The sequence below is a fragment of the Carassius carassius genome, chromosome 2 (assembly GCF_963082965.1).
Source record: "Carassius carassius chromosome 2, fCarCar2.1, whole genome shotgun sequence".
In the NCBI taxonomy this organism is placed as follows: Eukaryota; Metazoa; Chordata; class Actinopteri; order Cypriniformes; family Cyprinidae; genus Carassius; species Carassius carassius.
In genome coordinates, this window is record NC_081756.1 from 9,640,905 (window position 1) to 9,668,882 (window position 27,978).

At 36.9% G+C, this 27,978-nt stretch overlaps 1 protein-coding gene across 1 annotated transcript; it reads left to right on the forward strand.

Moving 5' to 3' along the window:
• The first annotated feature begins 1,287 nt into the window (after positions 1 to 1,287).
• On the forward strand, positions 1,288 to 27,803 carry LOC132101758 (multiple C2 and transmembrane domain-containing protein 2-like). Its single transcript, XM_059506950.1, has 23 exons — positions 1,288 to 1,446; positions 6,205 to 6,726; positions 7,865 to 7,927; positions 9,073 to 9,193; positions 16,992 to 17,134; positions 17,233 to 17,309; positions 17,387 to 17,498; positions 17,605 to 17,637; positions 19,265 to 19,432; positions 19,589 to 19,719; positions 22,571 to 22,757; positions 22,916 to 23,009; positions 23,111 to 23,213; positions 23,931 to 24,033; positions 24,121 to 24,222; positions 24,913 to 24,987; positions 25,079 to 25,198; positions 25,657 to 25,761; positions 25,997 to 26,038; positions 26,141 to 26,250; positions 26,380 to 26,489; positions 26,623 to 26,720; positions 27,267 to 27,803. Exons 2-23 carry the CDS (start codon positions 6,283 to 6,285, stop codon positions 27,333 to 27,335), a joined length of 2,610 nt encoding a protein of 869 aa, XP_059362933.1. The 5' UTR covers positions 1,288 to 1,446; positions 6,205 to 6,282; the 3' UTR covers positions 27,336 to 27,803.
• Positions 27,804 to 27,978: the final 175 nt, after the last annotated feature.

A 27,978-nucleotide genomic window follows, 5' to 3' on the forward strand; every position in this document is an offset into this window, starting at 1 on the left:
ATTTTCTAGTTGTTTTGTAAGGTTTCTGATTAGACGTTTAGGTATTTTGCTGCTAATACCAGGTTTTATTTGACAGCTTTCCTCTTTACTGACACAATATGTGGTTAGGCCAATGTCCTCAAAATCTTCCTTAATGACATATAAAATAATTTTACACTGATGCCAATGCATTCTATGGAACTCTGTTAGTTGTTTTTTTTTCTCAAATCCAGCTGACCTCTTTATTGTTTGTTATTCTAATAAAAGACAATAAACATCATATTCACTTCTGTCGCTTTCTCTGTGATTTAACTGCTTTAGAGCTAGAAATGTTTCATATATATATATAATACTTAACTAGGTCACTGACTTCTGTGGAAGGCTGTTTTACAGGATCTGAATTCTTTGATGATGCTTGAAGTTTTTTCCTCACCTCAGCATGCATAGATGACATTGTTCCCACCATTTCCACATTTGTCTTGCATTGAACACTGCTGGAAGGAAGTGTTTAAAACCATACCTTCACTAGTTTAAAGTTTTGTCAAAGGTTTTTTTTTTTGAGTGATCGGAACTCTTTGAATAATGCTTTGAATTACGTTAAACATTCATTCAGTGCTTTATTGCATCAGTTGCAAAGAAAATACAGTAAAACGTATTTAGCTGATTCAAGAGATGTAGATCTGGATCAACCTGGGCTGACAAAAAATGTGATAGAATTTATATAAATGTGTAATTAAACATGTAACCTTGTAGTTACTTGATCCTTTAACCACTAGATGACAGCATCACAGAACAATAACTTACTGCACCAAAACTAAACATAATTCGTGCAGAACTTATTATTCTTACTTGAGACTTTTCTTCAAATGGCCAAAGAACGAACTCCCTGGGCAACAAATCTATTTATTTTGGGACAATGCGTGTCTTTCTCCAGGGGGCGCCTGGTGGCTCCCGTTCATAGCTCAGTGGCAGCTTTCAGTTTCACTTTTGGCTTCACAAATGAAAATGCATCCCATCAATCTTCATAAACCTATATAGCTGGTTATCTCAAACAACGATGAACGGTGCATCCTTAACAGCGCTGAGAAAAGTAACACGTGTCACGTGACAGCGCTGCACGCGTGAGAGTTTCACAGCGATCTAGACATTAAATTTAAAACTTAAAGAATGGCACTGAGAAATTTTAATATGGATTAAATAGTTAATTTATAGTTAAATCGGCACATTTGGTTTTTATACCTAGCCTACCTGACCAATTAAGGGCATATTCCGGGCCAGTAATATCTGCTCATGAATCATGCTAATCGCTTTTCTGATCACTTGTTGAGTTCTGTCGCTCATCTGAAGTCTGGCTCATGTAACTAGAATAGGAAGTTAGTGAAAGCACTGCTGTGAACACATGGGATGTTTTGTCTTTGATCCAAAACGTCTTTGGTTTAAAGGAAATGGATTAAACCCTGAGCCCAGGTATGAATACTCCTGATACAAGTGATTTATTCAAATGAATGTCTATATATTCAGATAAATGAACACGAAATGTTTCAGCGTTGAATCATCTACCTGTCCCACAAGTAAATGTGCATGCCGTGCTTTTAATACATTTTTGTGATATTTGCAACGCGTCTTGCCATTTTTCTTTACCTTGTTTTGTTAACACGCCTCCCTAATTGTAAATGCTGCGACAAATACTGTCATAAATGATTAATCATAATGCATATGCTACAAGTTCATTCATACAAGTGATTCATAACTGCTGCATTTTTCACATTTTTAGTTGTCACTTTGCAGACAGTGTTAGATCCTTCTTAGTGGAAGGGAATGTTGTTTCATTGTTTGTGTTGTGGGAGGAACAGTGTGTTATTTTGTCTTCAGTAGGAAAAGATAATAGTGTTGATATGTTCCTTTGTTAGCTAAAAAGTAAATTCTTTTGCTTGGAATTATCTTATACATTACCTTCTTTTAACAGAGCATTAGAACAGGTTTCACATGAAAAATAATTGGTCAGAATGTGTGGGAACCAGACACATCCTGTACTATATTTGAAAATGCACACCGGTTGATCCTTTTGGCCTGAATTCAGAAGAAATTCTTTCACTTTATATTATCATTAGTGTCTTAACATAGCAACCACGCATGGAGGAAACTGAATAAACTCAGGTATGCAGATGGATTGTAAATATCATATGGCATTGCTCTGACAGCTGCATTTGGCTTTAGACTCACTCACAGCTGGGACAGAGCCTGACTGTATGTAAGACTGTAAATAAATGAAGTGATAATATTGGACCGAACAGACAGAGGAAGTGTGTTTGAAGCATTATAAAAGCCGCTTGGATGCCATTTGGACCGCATCACATTAACGGTTAGCCCAAACCCAACTTTTATTACCAGCTTATTTGCTTAAAAGTTAATGATTATATGCAGTTTGAGTAAGTGGTTGTATCTCATGCCTAATTTTCTTGATGTTGGTGTGTCTGTTGTGCTCCATCAACAGATCTTCTTTTATTGGTTGCCATTTGAAAGGTTTTCAATGTAATGTTACATTTAGGATTTTTAAACACTGATTTCTTAGAATTAGCATTTGTACAGAGAGATTTGTTAATGATGTTATGTTATCGCTAACTGCAAAGTGAAAGTGTTCATGAAATGTGATGCAATTTGGGGTATTTTTTTCTGAAATTTGATTGGAAAATATTGCAGTTATTACGTTGTATGACATTTAGTTATAGTTCCTCAAGTAATTTTACAAGTTTTATGTTAGTTCCATTGTGCAAGTCTTGAATCTTATTGTTCATCTTAATCAAACTATTTAGTGTGAAGCAATTTTGACACTGATCAAGAATTATCTGTGGCTCCTCAAAAACCACTATTGTGGTTACATATTGATTTCTATCTGGCAATTTCCTTAAAAATGGTTAGTTGGCTGTAATCCAGACCCTGATAATATATCAGACTGTATTTGGAGATGCATAACAGACAACTTTAGTTTTTGAATAAGATTTGTAGTCCCGCATAGTGCAATAAAGGCAGATTTTGAGGATATTTGTCATGTAAGCACGATATCCTGAAACTTTAAACCATAGGTTCATGTTCACAGTATTTAAATCCATAAAAGGATTATGCAGCTATTGCATTTTAAAAATATTTCATATATATCTCTACACTTCATTTATGGCATTACTCCATAAGTAGGAACTCAATAATAAATGCAGATTAAAGGATTAGTTTTCAACATGTTATACTTTCTAGTTCCCAAGTGTTTGTGCATTTGAAATATTCTGGTATGGTATTATTATTAGTTTTTTCTCTTCTTGGACTACAAGCATTGCTACTGTAAGTGGTTATAGGGTGTTGTGTGTGCTCGCTTACAAACCCAAGTCAAGAAAGCCCCTCCCAACTTCTTTCTGTCAACATTTGACAGGCAACAATTGTGACGCGGGGGACTTTGAAGCATAATAGCAGATCAGTCGCTCATCATTTGCATCATTCAATTTAATACTTCCTTGGGGCAGGTTTGTTTAAATGCCTAACCGTATGAGCAATAATAATAGTGACGCTTGCCTTAGTAAACACGTGGGTCTCTTTTCCATTTTCACTGATGTGTGAATAAAACCCTTGATGTGTACCTGTAAAGTCAAATTATGCTTCCACACAATGACAGAGGGATGAGCTTATGGCTTGAATTACAGCCACAACATGTTAGGCCTGTTTTAAACAGATGAAAAAAGACTTCAGAGGAGAAATCAGGGCTTAGTTAGGCCTATATGACACCGTGGACTGTGAATCATAATGCAGATTTATCGAAGTCTGACATATGTTCTTGATTGATCGTTTTCTCCTCAACTGAGAAAAAATCAATATGTAAGCATGGCAAATGTTTGATCACTTATAGATGATTAACATATCTGGCACATTATTTAAGAAGATGTTTCCTGGAGCCTCTTGCAAATCATAATTGTATCTCAAGAAGATATTTACAATATTTATGTATATTACTGTATATATGTGAGTGTGTGTATGTGTTTAAGTAATACAATGTTCTGCATGTTAGATCACCAAACACTAATATAAGGTACAATTTATAAATACAAATAAATCTTTATTGGATTTTGTGAAATGGTAATACTCTTTAACACAGATGTCATATCCTGCATAGCATCTGTTTTTGGCAATTTAATGCACAAGGTGCGATTTTCTCTCAGCAACATAAAAAATAAATAAAAAAAAATAAAAAAGAAATTTTGATTTTGTTATTTATTAAAACTTGGTAGATTAAATACTTTTGGAAAGTTAGATACATAATAACATATCTAAAAATACTTTATATTGATTATGCATGCAGCTTTAATGAAATCCTGTATGTTTGTATGAATTGAAAGACCACATGAAATGTTTGTACTTTAAAAAAAATATTTGTTAACCACAGGAGCATTCATAAGGAACTAGTAAAAGAAAAGTTGTTCAGATGGGGATTAAAACTCATAAGCAATGGTAAAGAGTTACAGGATCTAAGACTAACACAATTAAACTAATTTAAAATCAATTTGTATGAAAGTGTAGAAAATGTTTGGTTTAAATGGTTGATTAAGTTACATAAATAAACATACACATTGACACGTGTCAGTTTAAACAAGGTTTATTGACATGACAGTCTGCTGATATTAACAGTGTTTAAGGTCATCTGACGCAACCATTTTTCCTCAGGTGAAAGCAAGCATTTTTTTTCATATTCAGTTGACTTAACCTGTTAATTAATACTAGCAAGCCAGTCCATGTAAACCTGTTAGTTTTTTACTTGGCAGGCGCTTATATCCAAAGGGGAATCCATTTGGGGAATACAACAAGTGATGTACGATAAGATGTAAGTAAGACACTTGGTTGAAAACAGTGCGTTCAAGTGATTTTGTCTAGTGTAGGTTTTTAAGCAGTGGGGTTACCCGAGCCTGAATGCAGTGGGAAAAATGCCTGTGAGAAGAGAGTTGTTGACGATATGTGTGAAGTGTGAAGGCAGAAGTGCAGGGGAAATAGCTTGTATAGGAGATATGAGGGGATTGGGTCTAGAGGACAGGTGCTAGCGTGGTTTGCTCTCCTCTTCATCTTCTGTAAGAGAAGAAAAGATGGTCAGCTCAGCTGTGTGAGTGTTTGATGTGAGATCCTGGGTGAGTGGAGCCAAGAACTGACTTCTGATGGGTGTGGTTTTGTTTGTGAAGTACCGGTAATTAGCAAAATCATCAGCAGTTATAGAGATGGTGGGAGATGGCGACGGGGATAAAGGAGAGTATTGAATGTTTTGAAGAGTTTCCTTGTTTTACAACCCGAATTCCGGAAAAGTTGGGACGTTTTTTAAATTTTAATAAAATGAAAACTAAAAGACTTTCAAATCACATGAGCCAATATTTTATTCACAATAGAACATAGATAACATAGCAAATGTTTAAACTGAGAAAGTTTACAATTTTATGCACAAAATGAGCTCATTTCAATTTTGATTTCTGCTACAGGTCTCAAAATAGTTGGGACGGGGCATGTTTACCATGGTGTAGCATCTCCTTTTCTTTTCAAAACAGTTTGAAGACGTCTGGGCATTGAGGCTATGAGTTGCTGGAGTTTTGCTGTTGGAATTTGGTCCCATTCTTGCCTTATATAGATTTCCAGCTGCTGAAGAGTTCGTGGTCATCTTTGACGTATTTTTCGTTTAATGATGCGCCAAATGTTCTCTATAGGTGAAAGATCTGGACTGCAGGCAGGCCAGGTTAGCACCCGGACTCTTCTACGACGAAGCCATGCTGTTGTTATAGCTGCAGTATGTGGTTTTGCATTGTCCTGCTGAAATAAACAAGGCCTTCCCTGAAATAGACGTTGTTTGGAGGGAAGCATATGTTGCTCTAAAACCTTTATATACCTTTCGGCATTCACAGAGCCTTCCAAAACATGCAAGCTGCCCATACCGTATGCACTTATGCACCCCCATACCATCAGAGATGCTGGCTTTTGAACTGAACGCTGATAACATGCTGGAAGGTCTCCCTCCTCTTTAGCCCGGAGGACATGGCGTCCGTGATTTCCAACAAGAATGTCCAATTTGGACTCGTCTGACCATAAAACACTATTCCACTTTGAAATAGTCCATTTTAAATGAGTCATGCCATTTAAAATAAAACATACTTCAGTCATGCCATTGCAACAAGTTTGTGTTTAATGTACTTTCTCGTATTGTCCTTGCAGGTCTTTGTCACAAGCCAGCTCTAGTGTGTGAGAGAGAGGCCTTTACGACCAACTAGGGAAATTCACACTATCCTTCTCATGGAGGACAAAAAGTCTGTGGTGGACAGTTTGCGCCAAAGAGCCAAACACTTTCGTTACTCGCGGGTTGGCAGCGACAAAAGCCCCGACAAGCCAGAGGTGAGCGAAGAGCGTTTTTTGGACCAGCGAATGAGCACATCTGTTATGGACGTCTTGCAGAGGAGTCGGATGTCCTCCCTAAAAAGCCCCTCCCATCAACAGCCAGCTGACCTCGGAACATCCCCTGCCTGCAACAGTAGCCCAGACCTCCCCTTCAGCTTTACTCTGCGAAAGAAAGGGGGCAGCACCAGCCTCTCCGATTCACTAGACTCGACCGGCTGGCTGTCGCAGGATTCAGTCACTGATGCCCCATGTGAATACAACTTCTCCAAGTCCACAGATGAGATGGATCAGGTGCTGCGTTTGAGGGACACGCAGCTTCCTTCATCAGAGAGCTTGGCTGAGGTAAAACATGCCAGGGATCTTGATCTTTCGGTTGGGTTAATCATCAAGGGAGGGAGGAAGTTTTCTGCAACTCTTGCTTTTTATGGGCACCATCTAGCAAGATTGTGTTATACGAACCAGTTTGCATTTGATGCTTTAGGTGAACTTAGTACTTCCTTATGTTCATTTCATTTTTATTAACTGCATGTTTCATAAAGGTCAAAGAAAACTAAAGGTTTTTTTTGGAATGGATTGCAGTTGCATGCTTTCTGGTAGCTTTCACTGCATTGGCATGCTATTAGCATTCTAATTTAAATGAAAAATATTTCAGGTTAGACAAGGGAATTTTTTTCACCTTCTTCTGTTTTGCTTACTCGCCTGCAAAGTGCCACACTATTGTGTAATGCACTTCCTCTGAACATGAGAGATTGATCACTGCAGGAACGTGCCATAACATTTCAAAGCTCAAGAATGTGGTATCACTCATTTAGAGCAGACTGGTGGTTCTCCATTTGTTTAAAATGCAAATGACCAGCCGGGAAGTGTCATGCTACCTGTTTGAATGGCACCAAAAATACACACAAACGGAGATCTTTCATGGTCAGGTGGAGGTAGATGCTTTGTTAGTTATGCAATTCTGTTGCATTGGTCATCTTTCACATAGTAGAGGTATCATAGTGTTTTTGATGCTGGAGAGCATGAGAGAATATTTGCTTTCACAGGTGAGTCAGCTACTCATTTTTCAAGGTGATTCAGTTTGCAATATTTTAAACACTGAATCACCTAATGTTGAATGATTTTTCAGTAAGCAAGGAAAACCCTAAACTTTGCTTTGTTTTTAAAAGAACATGATCTTTTAAATGATTTTAGACCAAGCTCATTTAAAGGTGTATTATACCTAAGTAACTGGTGTTTTCTTGCAGTGGAAACTTTAATTCCACAAGTTCTTTGTTTATGTGGCTTAGCATTCATTCTCTCTCTGGGGTTAAGGAATTTTTAATAAAGATATTAAGAAAGATGACCTTCTGTGTTATTCTAGAAATATGTGACATTGAATCAGGAGTCGGCAAGACAAAATAAAACAGTTTTTGAATACTAGAGACTGACTTTGGATAAATGAGGAAATCTCTTTACACCATTGTTTGTGTTTGGGAAACAGAAGCCGCATTTCAACAGAAATGATTCAGATATGTTCTCCATACATGACAACGAGCACAATAATGTAAGTATTAACATGTTTGCTTTGTGCATGTTTGTGTTGTTTTTTTGTGTTGCATGCAGCTGATGTTGTACTTTAAATGTCCCAATGGTGTTCTTTTCCAAAGCTTACATAGAAGGCTCAGGGTTTGCTTCCTGAACATGTGAAAGTTAAATAAAACAGCATTTTACCATGGTTGTTCATGGTGCTTCCTAATACTAGTACTTTTTATTTGGCAAGTTAACAAATACTTACAGCACAAAACTTGTAGTTCCTAAAGGAAATAGCTTTTGAGGTTGCAAATTAATAGTTGCTGTTGCATGTTATTGTTCTGTGTAAAGGAAATGCTGCTGTACTGTTTTGTGAAAGCCATGCTATCAGCATGCATCAAAATGTTATATGAAACTAATAATGCAGTTTGGTATGCAATCAGTGTACGCTACTTTTCAAAAGATTTTTTTTTTATAATGTTAAAAAAGATTTCTAATTCAAATGAATGCTGTTGTTGTCAAAGAATGCTGAAAAAAATAAGCGTTTTCACAAAAATATTAAGCGGCACAGTTCTTCTCAAAATTGCTGATAATAAGAAATGAGCACTAAATGATCATGTGAAAATCATCTGAAAATTCAGTTTTGCCATCACCGGAATAAACTACATTTTAAAATATACCGACATAGAAAACAGTTATTTTAAATTGTAATAATATATCACAATATTACTGTTTTTATTGTATTTTTGGTGAATTAATGCAGCGTTGGTGAGCATACCGTATGAGACTTTCAAAAACCTAAAGAAATCTTGCAGACTCCAAACGGCATAATTACACGATCACTGTTAATCAATGGGAGAGAAAAAAAGGGTATAAAGTAGTTAAAAAATAATTAACAGGGACTAGGTGACTTGCGAGCACTATAAAAAGAAAGTGTGTGTGTTATGATGTAACTGGCCACCACTTTTGGTGATTTTTTTCCCTACTTTTAGGTTTTTATGAGTTCACAAATGACAAAAGAAAATAACAAAAATTGTTTCTTAAAATAGTTTTAATTATAGCATGTCACACTGCTGTCACTGCTCGACTTGTCAAGTCAACTACCCAGATATAATGTCCAAATGACCCGTATAAAAGCTTGTGTTATGGTTCTCTCATTTGTTTTATTTTATAAATCAGATTCTGGACATGAAGACAGAATCAGCTGGAGCGAATGAGCATCAGAGGCAAGCTCAGAGAATGTATCTGCTCACTATATGCCTGAAGGAGGGCCGTGGACTAGTCATTAGAGACCGCTGTGGTAAGTGTCAAATATCTGCGTATAAACACAATACACCCTGAAACACTACACACATCCTCCATTTTTAATAACAATCAGTGGTTTTTGTATTAGTGCTTATTTGTTAAAGGTGTACCCATCGGTGGGAGTTAACGCAGCCCAGTAAAATGTGATTGTAGTGCAGATGCACTAGCGTGACGTGTGTTTTTGCCAATATTAAAATACTTCCTTCCTGAGTCTACTGTGTGGAGACAAATGTAAATAAGCTTTCAAAACATTGCTCCGTTTGTTTGAGTGACCTAACACGTCCACTAGCAAATTATCCAGTAGCAGGGGTTTAGGGCAGGACTATTTATTATAACCCATTTAGCAGGGAATTGACTAATTTTTCTAATGAACAGAGGGTGGAAACTCTTTATTTTCAAATCATTATTTTTGAAATTCTGTACCATTATTGGCATAGAGATTACAGATAGTACACTTCACCTTTATTTATATCAAATATGAATAAAAAATTATAAAGTGAAAGTATGAACGCTAGCAAACATTTCAAACGATCATCCGGCTTCGATCATGATGGTGTTACTAGTCTTTAAATTAACTTTATCACTCTTTAAAGGGGTCATATGACATCGCTAAAAAGAACATTATTTTGTGTATTTGTTGTAATGAAATCTGTTTATGCAGTTTAAAGTAAAAAAAAAACACATTATTTTCCACATACTGTAAAATAAAGTTTCTCCTCTATGCCCTGCGTTCTGAAACGTGTCGATTTTTAAAAGTAAGGTGTGCTCTGATTGGCCAGCTATCCAGTGCATTGTGATTGGCTGAATACCTCAAGCATGTGACAGAAATGATACACCCCTTAACACACTGTGATGCGGTCTCCCGGCATGACGAGACAAAACCAATAAAACTCATAACAAACAAGGCATTTGTTGCATCCAGTGAGGACATAATTACTGATTTTAATGACTTATATTGTCATTTTACACGTTGCGTTTCATATGGTATCGCACCACATAAACATAAAACCATGTCTGCATTTGTGATCAGAGCAATGACACACAACAAGCTCAACTCTACACTGCTCAAAACTCACGTTTGAATCATCAGTGGCAAATTCTTTAAATATGAAAATGTACTTACAGGCTGTGAATCAGAAGCGCCAGACTGTCCTTGAAAAGTTGGAATTGCCCCACTTTATAGAAACAGCCTTTGTGCACAGACGACATTGTAGGCTAACAGGAAACAGTCCTCTGTAAAATGCGCTGTACACATCTGAATATGTTATGGAACAGTTTTGTAAATACAACTTAACCACTGATTTCTAGTCGTGTTCTCTTATGGAAGACCAAGCAATGTAGTTTCGCCTTCACAACGAAACACAGCGTCATCACAACATGGGGCGGCGGCAACAATACTACAGCGAGAATCAAAGTTACGCCTTCTTTCTTTGCGTGAACATTTGGGTGGCAACATGCAAATCTTCCCACACAGTGACATTTGGGGGGGGTGTTTAAACGAGGCATTTTAGGAGGGCGTGGACTAAACAAAAGAATATCTTTGGGTTTGAGACTTTTTGCAACTTTAGGGATCTTATCTATGCACAAACAGCTTGTAACACTCCACAGAGAAAGGAAAACTTGCATCATGTGACCCCTTTAATCACTCAGTTTTGCTCTGCATTAACACCGGAACGTGTGCATTACTTTCATACTTTCCTCAACATTCCTCCCAGCACACTCAATCCTGTCTGCAGCCACACCTGCATAGATGCAAGAAACACGTTTAACCTTCAAAGCACACTATTGACTTTACATGAGGCACTCGTCTAAGACATGGAAAATCACAGACAGGTGGAGACTAGGATATGTCACAGTGTCTGGGTTGTGTTCCCTGGGTTTCCACTAGGTGTCCTCCTTTCTCACGGTGTCTGTCACCTTATCACTTCCTGTTTCCCTTATTTGGTCACCTTCCTCCTGTTGAGTAATTGATTGTTCCCCACCTGTCTCCTGTTCCCTCCTTATCCTTCTGTGTATTTATACCCGGTCTGTCTGAGTCTGTGTTACGGAGTCCTTGTTTAATGTCTTATGATTATTCATGTCCGTCAAATCAGTCTTGCCCTTGCCTTGTCTTCTTGTCTTGTTTTCATGTTTGGATTATGTTTGGTTTTGACCCCTGCCTGGACTGTTTACCCCTTTGGATTACCCTGTAATAAATGACTTACCTGCAATTGGTTCTATCTCCATGCCTCATTGGATCCCGAACGTGACAGAAGAACTCCGTCACAGTAGGAACCAGCGGTATGTAATTTTTCCGTTCCCCAGCCAAGATGGCGGAGCGGCGAACCAAGTACCTTCGGTTGACCGCCCTCCGCCAAGAGGGCAATGAAGTGGGTGCCCTGGCTCAGGTGTTCTGGTCCCTGGCCGAGGGCATGGGCTACAACGATGTGGCCCTCAAGGACTATTTCAATGGCGGGCTGGATGATCCAGTGTCTCATGAGGAGATGGCGTTAAAGTTAAAGTTAAAGACACTGGAATTCTGGGAATTCGTGCGCTACCTGCAGCATCGGCTTCGGTGGGATGCCCCAGCCACTTCTGTCTCTTCCGGCGGGGTGGTCGTCAGCCCAGCACCACTGCCCAGGATGGCAACCAGCCAAGCGCCACAACCCAAGATGGCCACCAGTCCAGCACCACTGCCCAGGATGGCTAACAGCCAAGCGCCACAGCACAAGATGGCCGCTAACCCAGCGCCAATGCCCAAATTGGCCACCGGTCCAGCGCCACAGTACAAGATGGCCGCCAGCCCAGCACCACAGTACAAGATGGCCGCCTGTCCAGAGTCGAGTCAGGTGCCAGTGAACTCTCCAGAGTCGAGTTAGGTGCCAGTGAACTCTCCAGAGTCGAGTCAGGTGCCAATGAACTCTCCAGAGTCGAGTCAGGTGCCAGTGGACCCTCCAGAGTCGAGTCAGGTGATTGTTGAATTTTCAGAGTTGAGTGAGGTTCCGGTTGACCTTCCAGAGGCTAGTCAGGTGCTTGTGGACCCTCCAGATTCAGGGTTAGTCACCGATGACCCTCCAGCGTCAGGGCCAGTCACCGATGACCCTCCAGAGTCAGGGCTAGTCACCGCTGATCCTCCAGAGTCAGGGCTAGTCACCGCTGATCCTCCAGAGTCAGGGCTAGTCACCGCTGATCCTCCAGAGTCAGGGCTAGTCACCGCTGATCCTCCAGAGTCAGGGCTAGTCACCGCTGATCCTCAGGGACTGAGTCAAGTCACCGCTGATCTTCAGGGACTGAGTCAAGTCACCGGTGATCTTCAGGGACTGAGTCAAGTCACCGGTGATCTTCAGGGACTGAGTCAAGTCACCGGTGATCTTCAGGGACTGAGTCAAGTCACCGGTGATCTTCAGGGACTGAGTCAAGTCACCGGTGATCTTCAGGGACTGAGTCAAGTCACCGGTGATCTTCAGGGACTGAGTCAAGTCACCGGTGATCTTCATGAACAAAGGCAAGTCACCTCTGATCTTCATGAACAAAGGCAAGTCACCTCTGATCTTCATGAACAAAGGCAAGTCACCTCTGATCTTCATGAACAAAGGCAAGTCACCATTGATCTTCATGAGCAAATGCAAGTCACCAATGATCTTCATGAGCAGTGTCAGGCCAGCACCAATCTTCTGGAGTCCAGTAAGGACACCAGGGAATTACCAGAGTTTCGTCGTCCTGTTGGTCCAGCCGCACGGAGGTCTGCTCCGCCTTGGGGGGCTCTGGTCCTGACCACATGGCTGTGGTGGTCTTCTGCTCCGCCCTGGGGGGCTTCATGTTGTTTTTTTTGCCTTTTTGTTTTTGTGTTCACCCCTGTCCCTGTTCCTCTCTGTTAGTCTGGCCCTCCGTCCCTCCCCCTGAACCTCCTCCGGTCCTCCTCCCTCCTGGTCTCCCTGTTTTGTGTTTACATTCTGGTGCCTGTTCCCCATGTTTTTCGTTTCTGGTCCTCCGTCCCTCCCCCTGAGCCTCCACCTCTCCGCCTCCCTCCTGGTCTCTGTTTTGTGTCTGTCGTGGAGCGTCTGGGAGCCGCTCCGTATGGGGGGGGGTACTGTCACAGTGTCTGGGTTGTGTTCCCTGGGTTTCCACTAGGTGTCCTCCTTTCTCACGGTGTCTGTCACCTTATCACTTCCTGTTTCCCTTATTTGGCCACCTTCCTCCTGTTGAGTAATTGATTGTTCCCCACCTGTCTCCTGTTCCCTCATTATCCTTCTGTGTATTTATACCCGGTCTGTCTGAGTCTGTGTTACGGAGTAATGTCTTATGATTATTCATGTCCGTCAAATCAGTCTTGCCCTTGCCTTGTCTTCTTGTCTTGTTTTCATGTTTGGATTATGTTTGGTTTGACCCCTGCCTGGACTGTTTACCCATTTGGATTACCCTGTAATAAATGACTTACCTGCAATTGGTTCTATCTCCGTGCCTCATTGGATTCTGAACGTGACAGGATATGCATTGGCATACTTCCTCTTACCCAGTTTATTTACTGCTATTTATTGTGTCTGTATTGCGTCATTGCTACGTGGCTCATTAAACAGGCTCTTTTCCTGTTTATAAATCTGTGTATTTTGTTGTAACTTCGTGACGTTTTCTCAAGAAGGTGACATTAATCTTAATTTGGTGTTTTCAAAGGTGTGTCTATTATAAATTAGAGCAGCTTGAGACTTTACAGTCAGTATAAGCATATTATAGTCGGTGTTTGCACACATGCCTTTATTGTAGATGATATTTGCACATATCATATTGCAGTTTTAAAGTCAATGGAATTGCTGCTGGCAACTCATTTTACTTTTGTAATGGATATCAATAAACAGGATATTCAAATATATACTACAGTACAAAGGTTTGTTTTGCGATCAGCTTTTGAAATAAGTCTGTTATGCTCAACATGGCAGAATTTATTTGATCAAAAATACTATGAAAACTATAATATGGTGTATTATTATTATTACAGTTTAAAACTACTTTTAATATAATTTCTTCCTGTGATCCAAAGCTGAATTACCTATAGCCATTACTCAATAAATAAATAAAATTTGATTTCAGATTTAATAAACATTTATAACAGGTACTGATAAATTAAGCAAGTATTTAGAGTTGCTTTTGAATTTTGTTGCTTTTAAAGTGATAGTTCACCAAAAAAAAGGAAAATTCTGTCATCATTCAAACCTGTATGAGTTTCTTTCATCTGCTGAACACACAAAAAAACATATTTTGAAGAATGAAACTCATACAACTTAAACGGGTCATCGGATACCCATTTTCCACAAGTTGATATGATTCTTTAGGGTCTTAATGAAAAGTCTGTAACATAGTTTGGTTAAAATTTCTCAGTGGTAGTGTAAAACGACACTCACTTTAACCTGTCAAAAACAGGTCTTTTCAGAGCAAGCTGATTTGTAATATTTTCCTTTAAATGTTAATGAGCTCTGCTGACCCCGCCCCTCTCTTCCACCACTCTCTGAGTGGCCATTTACTTTATCCTTTACTTTAGGTGAAGCCAGATTGCAAATCATTTGTGTGAATGTAGTCACATTTAGGTAGATTGGGGCGCAGTCCCTTCAAAAACAAATGTAATCCACTGCGTCTTCAGCGTCTCAGATGCCGGGAGTAAATGACGACTGCTGTGTTCATTATTACATCCAATAACAAAACACCTCAATCGCTTAGGAGTCATTCTTGTCTACATCTGCTACGGTGGGGTAACAATGGCGGACTGAGGACAGCTCACTCAGGGCGGGTCTAAGGTAAGACACCAGTCCAGTCTGTGCTGAAACGCTACTGTCAATCAAACTATCGTGGGAGGGGCCTGTCTGTGTGACGTCTCAAAGACATAAATGAGATTTACAAATAAAAACACTGGGTGGATTTTTATCATTATAGGGTGGTTGTGTACACACACTGCCAACACACTCTTCAGTTCAAACACTTGTAGAAGTGCATGTAGCATCCGATGACCTCTTTAAGGTTGATTAAATGATGACCGAATCTTCATTTTTGGGTGCGCTATCCCTTTAAGTGTGGTGGCTGAAGGGGCAAACCAGGCAGTAACTGAAGACAGGACTTGTTCAGACTTACTACATGTTGCCCTCTACTGGTGCCACAGGGTTATTTTCCAAGCCGTAGTTAGCAAGGCAGGTTGTTTAGTATCACCTTTACAACATTGTTAAAGGCCCATTTTTATAGCAGTGGACCCTAACAGAAGTAGTAGCATGTTGCAGCTTTTCTTTCTCTTTCAAAATGAAACTGGCTGGTTTTGTCTCATGCACTGATGTTGCACTTAAGTATCAACCACATCCTTGTCAGAGGCAAACCCACACACATGGCTAAACTAACTGATAAAAGGGAAAAGGATAGGGACTGCACTTGTTTGCACCAAGTTTTCATAGTTCACAGAAAGGTTATGAAAGATGTTATCTTGAAGGAATACCATACTTATTTGACGGTGACAAATGAATACATCGGAAATGACAAATGTTTCAAAATCTTGTTTAGATACAAATTTTCCAAGTTTGCTATCTTTGGTTTCATACGCTTTTGACATGTTTTTGATTAGTAACTTAAGTGTTGATGGTCATATATGTCATGAGATATAACATTCAAGTAAAATGTAATATCATATTTTGTTTGCACATTGAATACACCTGAGTGTAGGTGTCTTAATCATTATTTTTATGCATGTTTTCAAACGTTCAAACGTTTTATATGATTTTTTAGTTATTATTTAATATACATTTTGATATTTCCTTGGGGTTATTTCTTTTGACATTTCAAGCTGAACTAACTTATTGTGCCATAAAAGGTCAAAATTTATTTTCCTTTAGACATGTGACATACCGTATCATGTAGGTCTATGGGGATCCTCTCTGTGATGTCATTTCCTGTTTTATGGTTTTGTTATGTAACAAAACGGCCTGCTTGTTATACTATACTGACCTAGTTTGTGCACGTTTGTTCAAATATAGTAATATTTTAAAGCAAAGGGTTCTTTCTTTAAGAACCATTGTAAATTATGTATGAAAAAATCATACATAAAATATGACTTTCTTATGCTCACCAAAGCTGCATTTATTTGATACAGTAATATTGTGAAATATTATTACAATTTAAAATAACTGTTTTCTATTTGAATATCGTTTAAAATAGAATTTATTCCTGTGATGCAAAGCTGAATTTTCAGTCTTCAGTGTCACATGATCTTTCAGAAATCATTCTAATATGCTGATTTGCTGATCAAGAAAATGTTTTTATTACTATCAATGCTGGAAACTGTTTTGCTAATGAATATTTTTGTGGAAGCCATGATACATGATTTTCTTTAATGAATGAAATGCAAAAAAATATAAAATAAAACGCATAAATTTGAAATAAATGATATTACTGACACCAAAAGTTGTGAACAGTAGAGTAGTCTTCGTGGTAGAGATTTTTTTTAAAGCCATTGCTTATTAGTATTACATTTTCTTTTATTTCTATATTAGAAAATAGAAATGAGCCCCTAATACATGCAGAGACTATAGCTAAGAAATATTGGTGACACTTTATTTTAAGGTGTCCTTGTTACACATCACATGTATTTACTATTATAATAACAATTAATTATGCATAATTACATGCAAGTAACCCTAACCATATAGTAAGTACATGTAGTTAATTAATATTACATAGTACTTAAATGTTTAATTACACTGTAACAATGACACCTTAAAATAATATGTAACCAAAATATTTAAGCAAATTTGCAGATGGCCAGTAAAAAACTGCTCTCTCCATAGGCACAAGTGATCCATATGTGAAATTCAAGCTGGATGGGAAGACCTTGTACAAAAGCAAAGTGGTGTATAAGAATCTCAACCCTGTCTGGAATGAGTCCTTCACCTTCCCGATCCGTAACCTGGACCAGAGACTTTTCATCAAGGTACAAGTTTACTTTGCTGTGGCATAAATGCGTTAGCTTTCACATAACGCCGAGATACCTACAGGTAGATTAAACACTCCCATTCATTGATTGTTCAGGTGTATGATCGAGATCTGACAACGGATGACTTCATGGGGTCCTGCGGTGTTGAGCTGAATAAACTGGAACTTGAAATGTAGGTCAATTTGAAATGTTTGTAATAAAGGTCAAACCAGAAGTGTGGTTTCTGATGCTTTCGTTCTGTCTGTTCAGGAACAGCGAGATGGTGCTTCCATTAGACGACCCCAACAGCCTGGAGGACGATATGGGTGTCATAGTCATCGATATCTGCTTATCTGTGAGGGACAGTAAATACAAAAAACACGTAGGCAACTTTATGAATTTAAAGAGTTGGTTAGTCCAAACTAACTAACTCAACTAACTAAATGTTTGTTGCTTATGTGTTCACAATATTTATTTCTATTGTGAAGAAATGGGCCCAAAGGACAAAAAGGAGCCTCATGGTGAGATGGATTAGATTTCAACTGTCTAATTCATGAATTTATCTAAATACTTCCTGTAACAATATATTCGAAGCAAATGATCCACAAACAATGATCCTGCTGTTTCATCTGGGGCCAGTCTGTATGTTGATCTGCATGCAAGTAACACAATGAAATTTAAAACTAACCTAATTCACAATCAATTTAACAGTGGTTCTCAACTTTTTTTTTGCACATCAAATGTTGGCCCAAATGTTTTTGTATTTTGATGGTTTCCTGCTCTTGGCAGCCAATAGTTCACCACAGAAAGCACACTGTGGTTGGCACAAACCATGTTTATTTTCATTGCAAGCAACTTTTAATTATTATTATTAGTCTGGGTCATGGCTTCTTGCATAATGTTTTTCATGTTTTTTGTGAATGAAACCATGACTCACAAACTGTCCGTGCTGGCATCAGCCTAAAATGACTTGCTTTTACCAAGTGACTATAGAGTATAATTGGATTCATGACCTTTGACGTCATCAAAAAAGTTAAAGGGTTAGTTCATCCAAAAATGAAAAATAAACCATAAATTACTCACCCTGAAGTCATCCTAGGTGTAAATAACTTTATTCTTTCAGACAAATTCAGTTGGAGTAATTTTAAAAAATTGTCTTTGATCTTTCAAGCCGTTTGATGGAACTCAGTGGGTGTTGGACTGCATCGGTCCATGAGAAGTTTAATAAAAAGCACTCCACATGGCTCCGGGGGTTGAACAAAGGCCTTCTGTAGCGAATCGATGCATTTTTGTAAAAAATATATCCATATACAAAACATAATAATCACTTTAATCTAGCTTGTGCTCACAGTTGTAAACGAAGCAGTTCCGGGGGAAAGACTTTGGGGAGGTCAGCTTTGTGCATGCAAAACTCAGAAGTGATGCACATAGAAACTCAGCGGAGAGATCAAAACAAAACGACGGTCACTAAATAGAAGTACAAAACGAGGATTTGTAAAGAAGAATGTCGGAGAATTTCAATATAAGCCAAGAGGAGACTTGTTTTCCTTTGCTAAAGTAAGGAAACTTTGTTTCCTTTGCTCCTGTTAAGAAACATTGGTTTTCACGAGACTCACCGGTGCATGCGCAGCGCTGACCTCATACGTCATTTCCCCAGAACTGCTTCTGTTTTAAAACAGTGAGCGCAAGCTAGATTAAAGTGATTATTAAGTTTTGAATATGGATATTTTTCTTTGAAAAAAACGCATCGATTCGCTACAGAAGACCTGTGAGACACTTTTTTTAATGGATGCGCTTTTTATTAACCTTCTCATTGACCGATGCAGTGCATCAAACAGCTTGAAAGATGAAAGACAATTTTTTAAATAACTTTGATTAGCTCTTATGAAAGAAACAAAATCATATGCACCTAGGATGACTTCAAGGTGAATATTTTATGGGCTAATTTTCTTTTTTGGGTGAATTAACCCTTTAACTTATTTATGCTTGATTATATCATGCATTTTATTATTTTCACTTACTATTTTTCTTTCCCTGCTGTCTACAGAACTGCAACCCACAAGATAGTTGAGTACCACTGTAATATAATCCAGAAACTTAACATAAGAGTTCTCGATATCACATTGCAGTATTCTTATTGATCCTCAGGGAAGTACAACAGAACATAACAAACGTCTCACGGAGTCTATGAAGAAGAGTCAACTCTGGACCGGCGTATTTACCATCACTCTGGTGGAGGGGAAGGGCTTACCACTGGACGGACAGGGGGACGTGTTTGTTCGCTTTAAACTGGGGGATCAGAAATATAAAAGCAAGGTGTTTACTGAAGCATCAGGTTGACCTGTTTATCTCTTCACTGATGTACTACTAAAGTCCTTAACTTAATTTAAACATTAGAATTTTGAGATTAAAAAGGAGCAGAAATGCAGCTTTTCTGCAGTAAATGCTGTAAGTTTGTCTTCATCTTCACAGAGTCAAGGGAAGAAGGTCAACACACAGTGGAGAGAAAGATTTGACTTCTTCCAGTTCCCTGATGCGTCCAGCCTTCTAGAGGTTGAAGTGGTGGGAAAAGAGGGCCGGAGAAATGAGGAGTGTTACGGACAGTGAGTTTATGAGGTCTTTGAATGACTTCAAGAATGTCTAACATAGGGTTTATTTACAGAAGTTGGCATAATATAAATTACTTTTGAAATTAATCTTATTTCACAGTTTACAGTAAGGTGCTGGAAGTGAAAGCAACGGCAAATAAATAAGTGTTAAAAATAAAGTATCACTAGAAGACTTTATACCTTGTGGCAGGAGACTAGTTTTATAGAATCCCTGTAAAACTTTCCAATATTTCAACTCAATGCCATGAGCAAATAAAACCAGTAAAGACACATTGCACGGATACTAGGATATTTATTAGTTTCACTCAGCAAAGATGCATTAAATTGATCAAAAGATGCATTAAAGACTTTTTACAATGTTACAAAAAAATATATTTTAAATAAACATTGTTCTTTTGAACTTAATATCGTCAAAGTATCCAGAAAAAAAATGTTTCCGCAGAAATGTTAAGTAGCACAATTGTTTTCAGCAATGATAATAAAAATTACAAAAAGGTTTATGGGTCAGTAATATATATATATATATATATATATATATATATATATATATATATATATATATATATATATATATATATATATATATACAGTACAGACCAAAAGTTTGGAAACATTACTATTTTTAATGTTTTTGAAAGAAGTTTCTTCTGCTCCTCAAGCCTGCAGTTATTTGATCAAAAATACAGAAAAAAATGTAATATTGTGATATATTATTACAACTTAAAATAATAGTTTTCTATTTGAATATACTTTAAAAAAAATAATTTATTCCTGTGATGCAAAGCTGAATTTTCAGCATCATTACTGTGTCACATGTAACATCCAGTCTATCACATGATCATTTAGAAATCATTCTAATATTCTGATTTATTATGAGTGTTGGAAACAGTTCTGCTGTCTAATATATTTGATGAATAAAAGGTTCAAAAGAACTGCATTTATTCAAAATAAAAAAAATTCTAATAATATATATTCTAATAATATATTTTCTTTACTAGCACTTTTTATCAATTTAACACATCCTTGCTGAATAAAAGTATTGATTTTATTTAAAAAGAAGAAAGAAAACAAATTACTGACCCCAAATTACTGACCAGTAGTGTATATTGTTATTACAAAATATTTATATTTTAAAAACATAGCTTCTTTTTTTTTTTTTAACTTTTTATTCATCAAAGTATCCTAAAAAAGTATCACATGTTCTGAAAAAATATTAAGCAGCAGAACAGTTTCCAACTTTGATAATGAATCATCATATTAGAATGATTTCTAAAAGATCATGTGATAATGATCCTAAAAATTCAGCTTTGCATCACAGAAATAAATGATAATTTAAAGTATAATAAATTTAAAAACAATTATTTTAAATTGTAATAATATATCACAATATTACATTTTTTTCTGTATTTTTGATCAAATAAATGCAGGCTTGATGAGCAGAAGAAACTTCTTTCAAAAACATAAAAATAGTAATGTTTCCAAACTTTTGGTCTGTACTGTATATATATGTGTGTGTGTGTGTGTGTGTGTGTGTGTGTGTGTGTGTGTGTGTGTATATATATATACAGTACAGACCAAAAGTTTGGACAAACCTTCTCATTCAAAGAGTTTTCTTTATTTTCATGACTATGAAAATTGTAGATTCACACTGAAGGCATCAAACTATGAATTAACACATGTGGAATTATATACATAACAAAAAAGTGTGAAACAACTGAAAATATGTCATATTCTAGGTTCTTCAAAGTAGCCACCTTTTGCTTTGATTACTGCTTTGCACACTCTTGGCATTCTCTTGATGAGCTTCAAGAGGTAGTCACCTGAAATGGTCTTCCAACAGTCTTGAAGGAGTTCCCCGAGAGATGCTTAGCACTTGTTGGCCCTTTTGCCTTCTGTCTGCGGTCCAGCTCACCCCTAAACCATCTCGATTGGGTTCAGGTCCGGTGACTGTGGAGGCCAGGTCATCTGGCGCAGCACCCCATCACTCTCCTTCTTGGTCAAATAGCCCTTGATGCCTTCAGTGTGACTCTACAATTTTCATAGTCATGAAAATAAAGAAAACTCTTTGAATGAGAAGGTGTTTCCAAACTTTTGGTCTGTACTGTATATATATATATATATATATATATATGGCATGTTTATTAGACAAATGCTGTCGCTGGGGTACATTTGTAGCAATAACCAAAAATACATTGTATGTGTCAAAATTATAGATTTTTCTTTTATGCCAAAAACCATTAGGATATTATGTGAAGATCATGTTCCATGAAGATGTTTTGTACATTTCCTACTGTAAATATATTCAAACTTAATTTTTTATTTTTTTGCACCCTCAGATTCCAGATTTTCAAATAGTAAACCATGCATCAATGTTAAGATTATTTATTCAGCTTTCAGATGTTGTATACATCTAAATTTTAATCTTATGACTGGTTTTGTGGTCCAGGGTCACATATTAGTTTGTTGTGAGCATAAGAGACTTCTATCAAAAACATTTCCATCTCTAGACATTTTTAAAAGTAGTTCCACAACAAAACTTCATGAATTTCACAGATCAAATATTTTAAAATGATATTTTTAGTAATTAATATGAGGTTTAACAGAAACACAAATACATGTTTGCTTGTAAATGTTCAGATTGTGTAAACCTGTGTACATTGTAATTATTTTTAGTTTGAAATGATGGTAAACAATACTACGCCCCAAATGCTGTCAATAGAGCTTAACTGAATCAAACCTGGAATATTTAACTCAAAAGACTTTCTCAGGGAAAGAATGTCCTTTTTGTAAAGATGTCTTGCTGGCTTTGTGTTCAAGGCCTTGTGTGTCTTTGTGCACATTACAGGTGTGAGATCGACTTGTTTGGGTTGCCATCTAATAAATCCACACTGTTTACACCTGAGCTGGACATGGGCCGAGGCAGGGTGGTGTTCCTGGTCACTCCCACTCCCTGCACTGGAGCTTCCATCACGGATCTCATCGCCCCTCCGCTGGAAGAGCCTCATGAGAGAGACAATATGCTGGTTAAATATGTATGTTAAACTGATGACTCCACCAAAGTGCTTCCTTATGCATGCTACAGAGTGCATACTGCACACTATGAAATTATAAAAAAAAGAATGTGTATAAAACAGTATTAGGTAATAACAAAATGAAGTCCTGATCTCTCCTTTTTTTTTTATCTCGGCAGAGTTTCAGGAACTCGTTGAAGGACTTGAGAGATATTGGTTTTCTTCAGGTTAAAGTGATCAAGGCCACGGACCTCTTGGCTGCTGATCTAAACGGTATTATATGTTATTTGTTGATTACACAATACACTTTTTAGCCGTGAGCATGGGAGTGAGCATCAACAACCACATTCACTGGATCTTCTGAATATTTTTAGGAAAGAGTGACCCATTTTGTGTCCTGGAATTGGGAAACAACCGGCTGCAGACCCACACCATATACAAAACCCTCAACCCTGAGTGGAATAAAGTCTTTACATTGTCAGTGTCACCATAACTTTATTAATGTAGGCTACTGTTCAAAACTTTAGGATCAGTAAGATTAATATAAAAAAAAAAATTACCAAGGAAGCATTAAGTTGATGGTCACAGTAAAGACATTTATAATTTTTTATAAAATATTTATATTTCAAATAAACTGGTTTATTTAAAATCCTTAAAATTAATGGTTTAATGTAAAATGTAATTTAAATAATTTAAAATTTTATGGTTTATGAAATGAAATAAATAAATGTATTTATTTATTCAAAATTTTATTTAAATAAACACTGTTCTTTTGAACTATACATGCATCAAGGAATCTTGAAAAAAATGTATCATCATATCCAGAATTTTTTTTGTCTACTATGATGATAATAATATTTCTTAAGCACCAAATCAGCATATTTGAATGATTTCTGAAGGATAACGTGACACAGAAGACTGATATTGTTTTTTTAATCAAATGAATAAAGTACATTTTAAAATGTATTAAAATAGAAAACCAATTTGTTTTAAACTGTAATATTAATAATATAATATCAAAAATATTACTGTTCTTACTGTAAATAAATGCAGCCTTGGTGAGAGAATAGAATTCTTTAAAAAACTTTTAAAAAAAAATCATACAAACCCCAAACTTTTGAACAGTGATCAATGTCGACTGTGTATTTATTTGAAATAAATAGCGAAATGTATTTAATTTGCCTTGATGTGCAGCCCAGTAAAAGACATTCATGAGGTTCTGGAAGTGACCGTGTTTGATGAGGATGGAGACAAAGCCCCAGATTTCTTGGGGAAGGTGGCCCTTCCTTTACTCTCAGTAAGTGCAGAAAATTGACATCTTAATTGAATTGGAATTGATATATTAATATGTTTGAATTTTGTTTATTATTTTATATTGCAACAGATACGTAACGGTCAGCAGGTTGCTTGTCCTCTAAAGAAAGAGAATTTGGGAGGACTGTCTAAAGGAGCCATAATACTGGAGCTGGAAGTCTTTTACAATTCTGTGAGTCTTGTCTGATGACAACTAAGAGATTATGTCTTTATTCAATACTTTAATATTATCAGCCAAGCAGAATATGACAATAGCCAAGTCACATTAAATTATATAGCATGTTATACAATAAACAGCTTCACATTCACATACATATATAAATATCAAATAGAAAAAATAGTGTTCATGTTGATATGAAACAAATTTAATTTCAGCTATAAAGCAGCACTACAGAAGATAATAGTGTATACATTATTTTGTATACTGCATTTTCAGCACCTGATGTACTGTATATTATTGTGTGTATAAAGTACAGTATTTTCCGCACTATGAGGCGCACTTAAAAGCCTTTAATTTTCTCAAAAAACGACAGTGCGCCTTATAATCCGGAGTGCTTTATATATGGATCAAGGCGCTCTGTCAAAATGTTGACATTCCCTTTAGCACAGCTCCATCTAGTGGATGCATAACGCAAACCCACTCAAATGTTTGACTGCATTATCTTCTATTCTATGCGCCTTATAATAAGCCTTATAATAATTTTCATCTATATATGAATACAGTTCTAAAATAGGCCATTCATTGAAGGTGCGCTTTATAATCCGGTGCGCTTTATAGTGCGGAAAATACAGTATCCGTAAAATATTTCATATGCTGAGATACTGGATGTTTAATAGTTTGTTTGTTCAATGCCTTGGCCAGATCAAAGCAAGCATCAAGACCTTCACGCCTAGAGAACAGAGGTTTATGGAGGATGATGCCAAGTTTTCTAAGAAGGTATGACGTTGAGTTGGGTAACATCCACACAGAAAAAAATTGTGAGAAAAAGTAGGAGCTACTAACTATCTATCAAACTACCTACCAAAAGGTTCTTGCCAGAAATGTTATTCGCGTGAGGAACATTTATCGTGCCGTGTGTCACGTCAACCAGTTCATCAAGAGCTGTTTCCAGTGGGAAAGTGTCCAGAGAAGCATCATGGCATTTCTGGTGAGACTCATTTTCATTTATTCATTCATTCAGTAAGTCAGTTAATGATTGTTTAATTACATTTTTGATGTATTATATGATTTGGAAATGTATACAGATTCTGGGTTACTTTTATAGCAGCTTACCTTACAAATAAGACTCATGGTGCTAGATGGTATCCAATGGCAATAACGCAATACTGTGGTATTTTTATATTCAAATAATCTGGTGTTTGCACAGTGTTCGTAAAAGGTGGGCCTGTTTCAGAGAATACTATGTTCAGTACAAATGTAACAACTTTTAAGTACCTTTTTTTAATCTAGTGAAACTTTTTATAGTTAGTCATTTGACTTTACTCACATCTGCATTCATGAGCTGTTGAGAGAAGCATTGGGATTATGTAACTACATGACAAATATGTCACCCTTCATTAGTCTCAGTCTTCACGAAGCCTAAATCCTGCACGTGTTTTCCTTCAGGTCTTTGTGGTTACAGTGTGGTACTGGGATTTCTACATGCTGCCCCTGTTCATGGTCCTTTTCTTCGTATGGAACTATCTCCAGATCGCCTCTGAGAGAGACCTAGTGGGTGAATTTTGGATAAACTGCACACTTTAGTAAAACTTGTGTTGCCTTTGATTGCAGAATATCAAGTGATTTGATACTGACTAAATGAGATATACTGACATGAATTAGCAGAGACTGCATATTTACGATATGTATTGTTATCTCAAGATATAATTGAATGACCTTAATTTTTTAAGGTTATGTTAACTTTCATTTTAAAATGATGTTTAAAAATAAAGCCTTTCCTTTGCAGGACACCATGGAGTTAAATGAAGAGGAAGATGAAGATGAAAAGGTATAATTCTTTCCTCTTCAGAACATCACTTGCATTAATTTATTCCAGTAAATCAGCATGACATTTCATGTTCCTGGTCTTTTGAAATGTTTCTTCTTGTAGGAATCTGAAAGGAAAGGTCTGATGGAGAAAATTCACATGGTTCAGGAGATTGTCATTATGGTCCAGAACCTTCTGGAGGAGATTGCATCCTTTGGTGAAAGAATAAAGAAGTACGTGTTGTTTTCAAATGAATGCATGCACATTTCCACTGATGCACAGGATTTGAAGGGATAAACTTTACGGAAAGATGACAATGACTCACTGTAAAACTGCAGCATCTTTTTTGTTTTTCTCCGTAGTACATTCAACTGGTCAGTGCCGTTCTTGTCTAATCTGGCCCTCGTGGTTCTCATCATGGCTACGGTGATCACTTACTTTATTCCAGTACGCTACATTGTTTTATTATGGGGTAAGACAACAGCTCTGTTACTCTCTAACAATGGAATAAGTTTTTCTTTCAAATCAGTAAAACCGTTGAACTCAAAGCAAATTTAAGACAAATACTGAAGTTCCTTGACATTATGTAAATTTTTTTTTTTTAGGTATACATAAATTCACAAAGAAACTGCGCAATCCATATGCCATTGAAAACAACGAGGTGATGGATTTCCTCTCCAGAGTTCCTTCAGATGTCCAAATGGTAATTACCACAGAGTTTAATAATAAAAAAAAAAAAAATTATAATATATATATATATATAGTGTCAGGTAAAGTTGTCGGAATGGTCTATAAACTTTTCAGCTTTTCTTTATAAAATCCTGTAATGTAATATTTTTTTCTGTATGAATGAGTCTATTGGCTAAAATTCTATACAATTCATTTAATTTACATTTTGTTTTTTGTCTGTTTTAATTTGCTCAGTTATACCAATATAATTTAAAGTTTAGCATACGAGTAATTTGCCAATTTGAAAATGAGATTGTACACATGAAAAAATAATTGAAGTTCTTTTATTCTACATACTAATCAATAATGAACACTTCTCTTACTTACCTCAGACTTTGCATTGCAGTTGTTTAAGAAGTTGAATAAGGTGAAATTTAACAACAACAAAAGAAATGTATTACTCTGTGCACCTAAAAAAATGTTATGTGTCTGGAATTGGATGACTAAATGCTCTGTCTTTTCTCAGTTTGCTCATTTGTCTGCAAGCCTTTCATGGCTTGAATTCTTCTTGTTTGTTCAGGCACAGTACACTGAACTGAGCACCTGTAGTGCTCACAGTCCTAACAAGAGAAGAAGAGCGTCTCCATAGACACTACAGAATGAAAAGGCTGGTCTCCTGAGAACATTCTGTGAAGAGCCTTTGAAGGTGCCAGGACTCGACGGCCAGGGAATGATTTCAACATGTACTTAAGAAGGTGAATTGCAGTTGATCTGCTTATTTTATTTGAGCGAACAGAAATCATTCCCATCAGATGGTCCGGTCTTACTGCTGGGTCGTGCTGAAGCACCATGCTTAATAACACAGAGACATATAACACTCCGTACAGCTGCAGATCTGTTGCATTGAGGGATGAAGAAATGTATGGTTCCAGTATATATCTACAGATGCAATGGCTAAACGACACATCATGTACAGTATGAGTGCAATACAGTGTAATGGTTTGCTATTTTATACTTGATGCAGTTCTTTATTTTGTCTTGTCAAACTTGTAAAAATATGTTTTTGTAAAGTCTCATTCTATACAAGCCACTTGAACTTAACTAAACTTATAATGTAACATAATCTATCATTTACATTTTAATTATTGCAGAGGGGAAAAAAAATCACAATGCATGAAACTGAATATATTTTAAAGTGCCTTTGACAAACTCTAGGTGTAAAAAAACTACATTCTCCTGTAAAGTTTGCCTTTTTGTGCAATATAAGGTTCTAGACATGGCTTTGTTGCTTA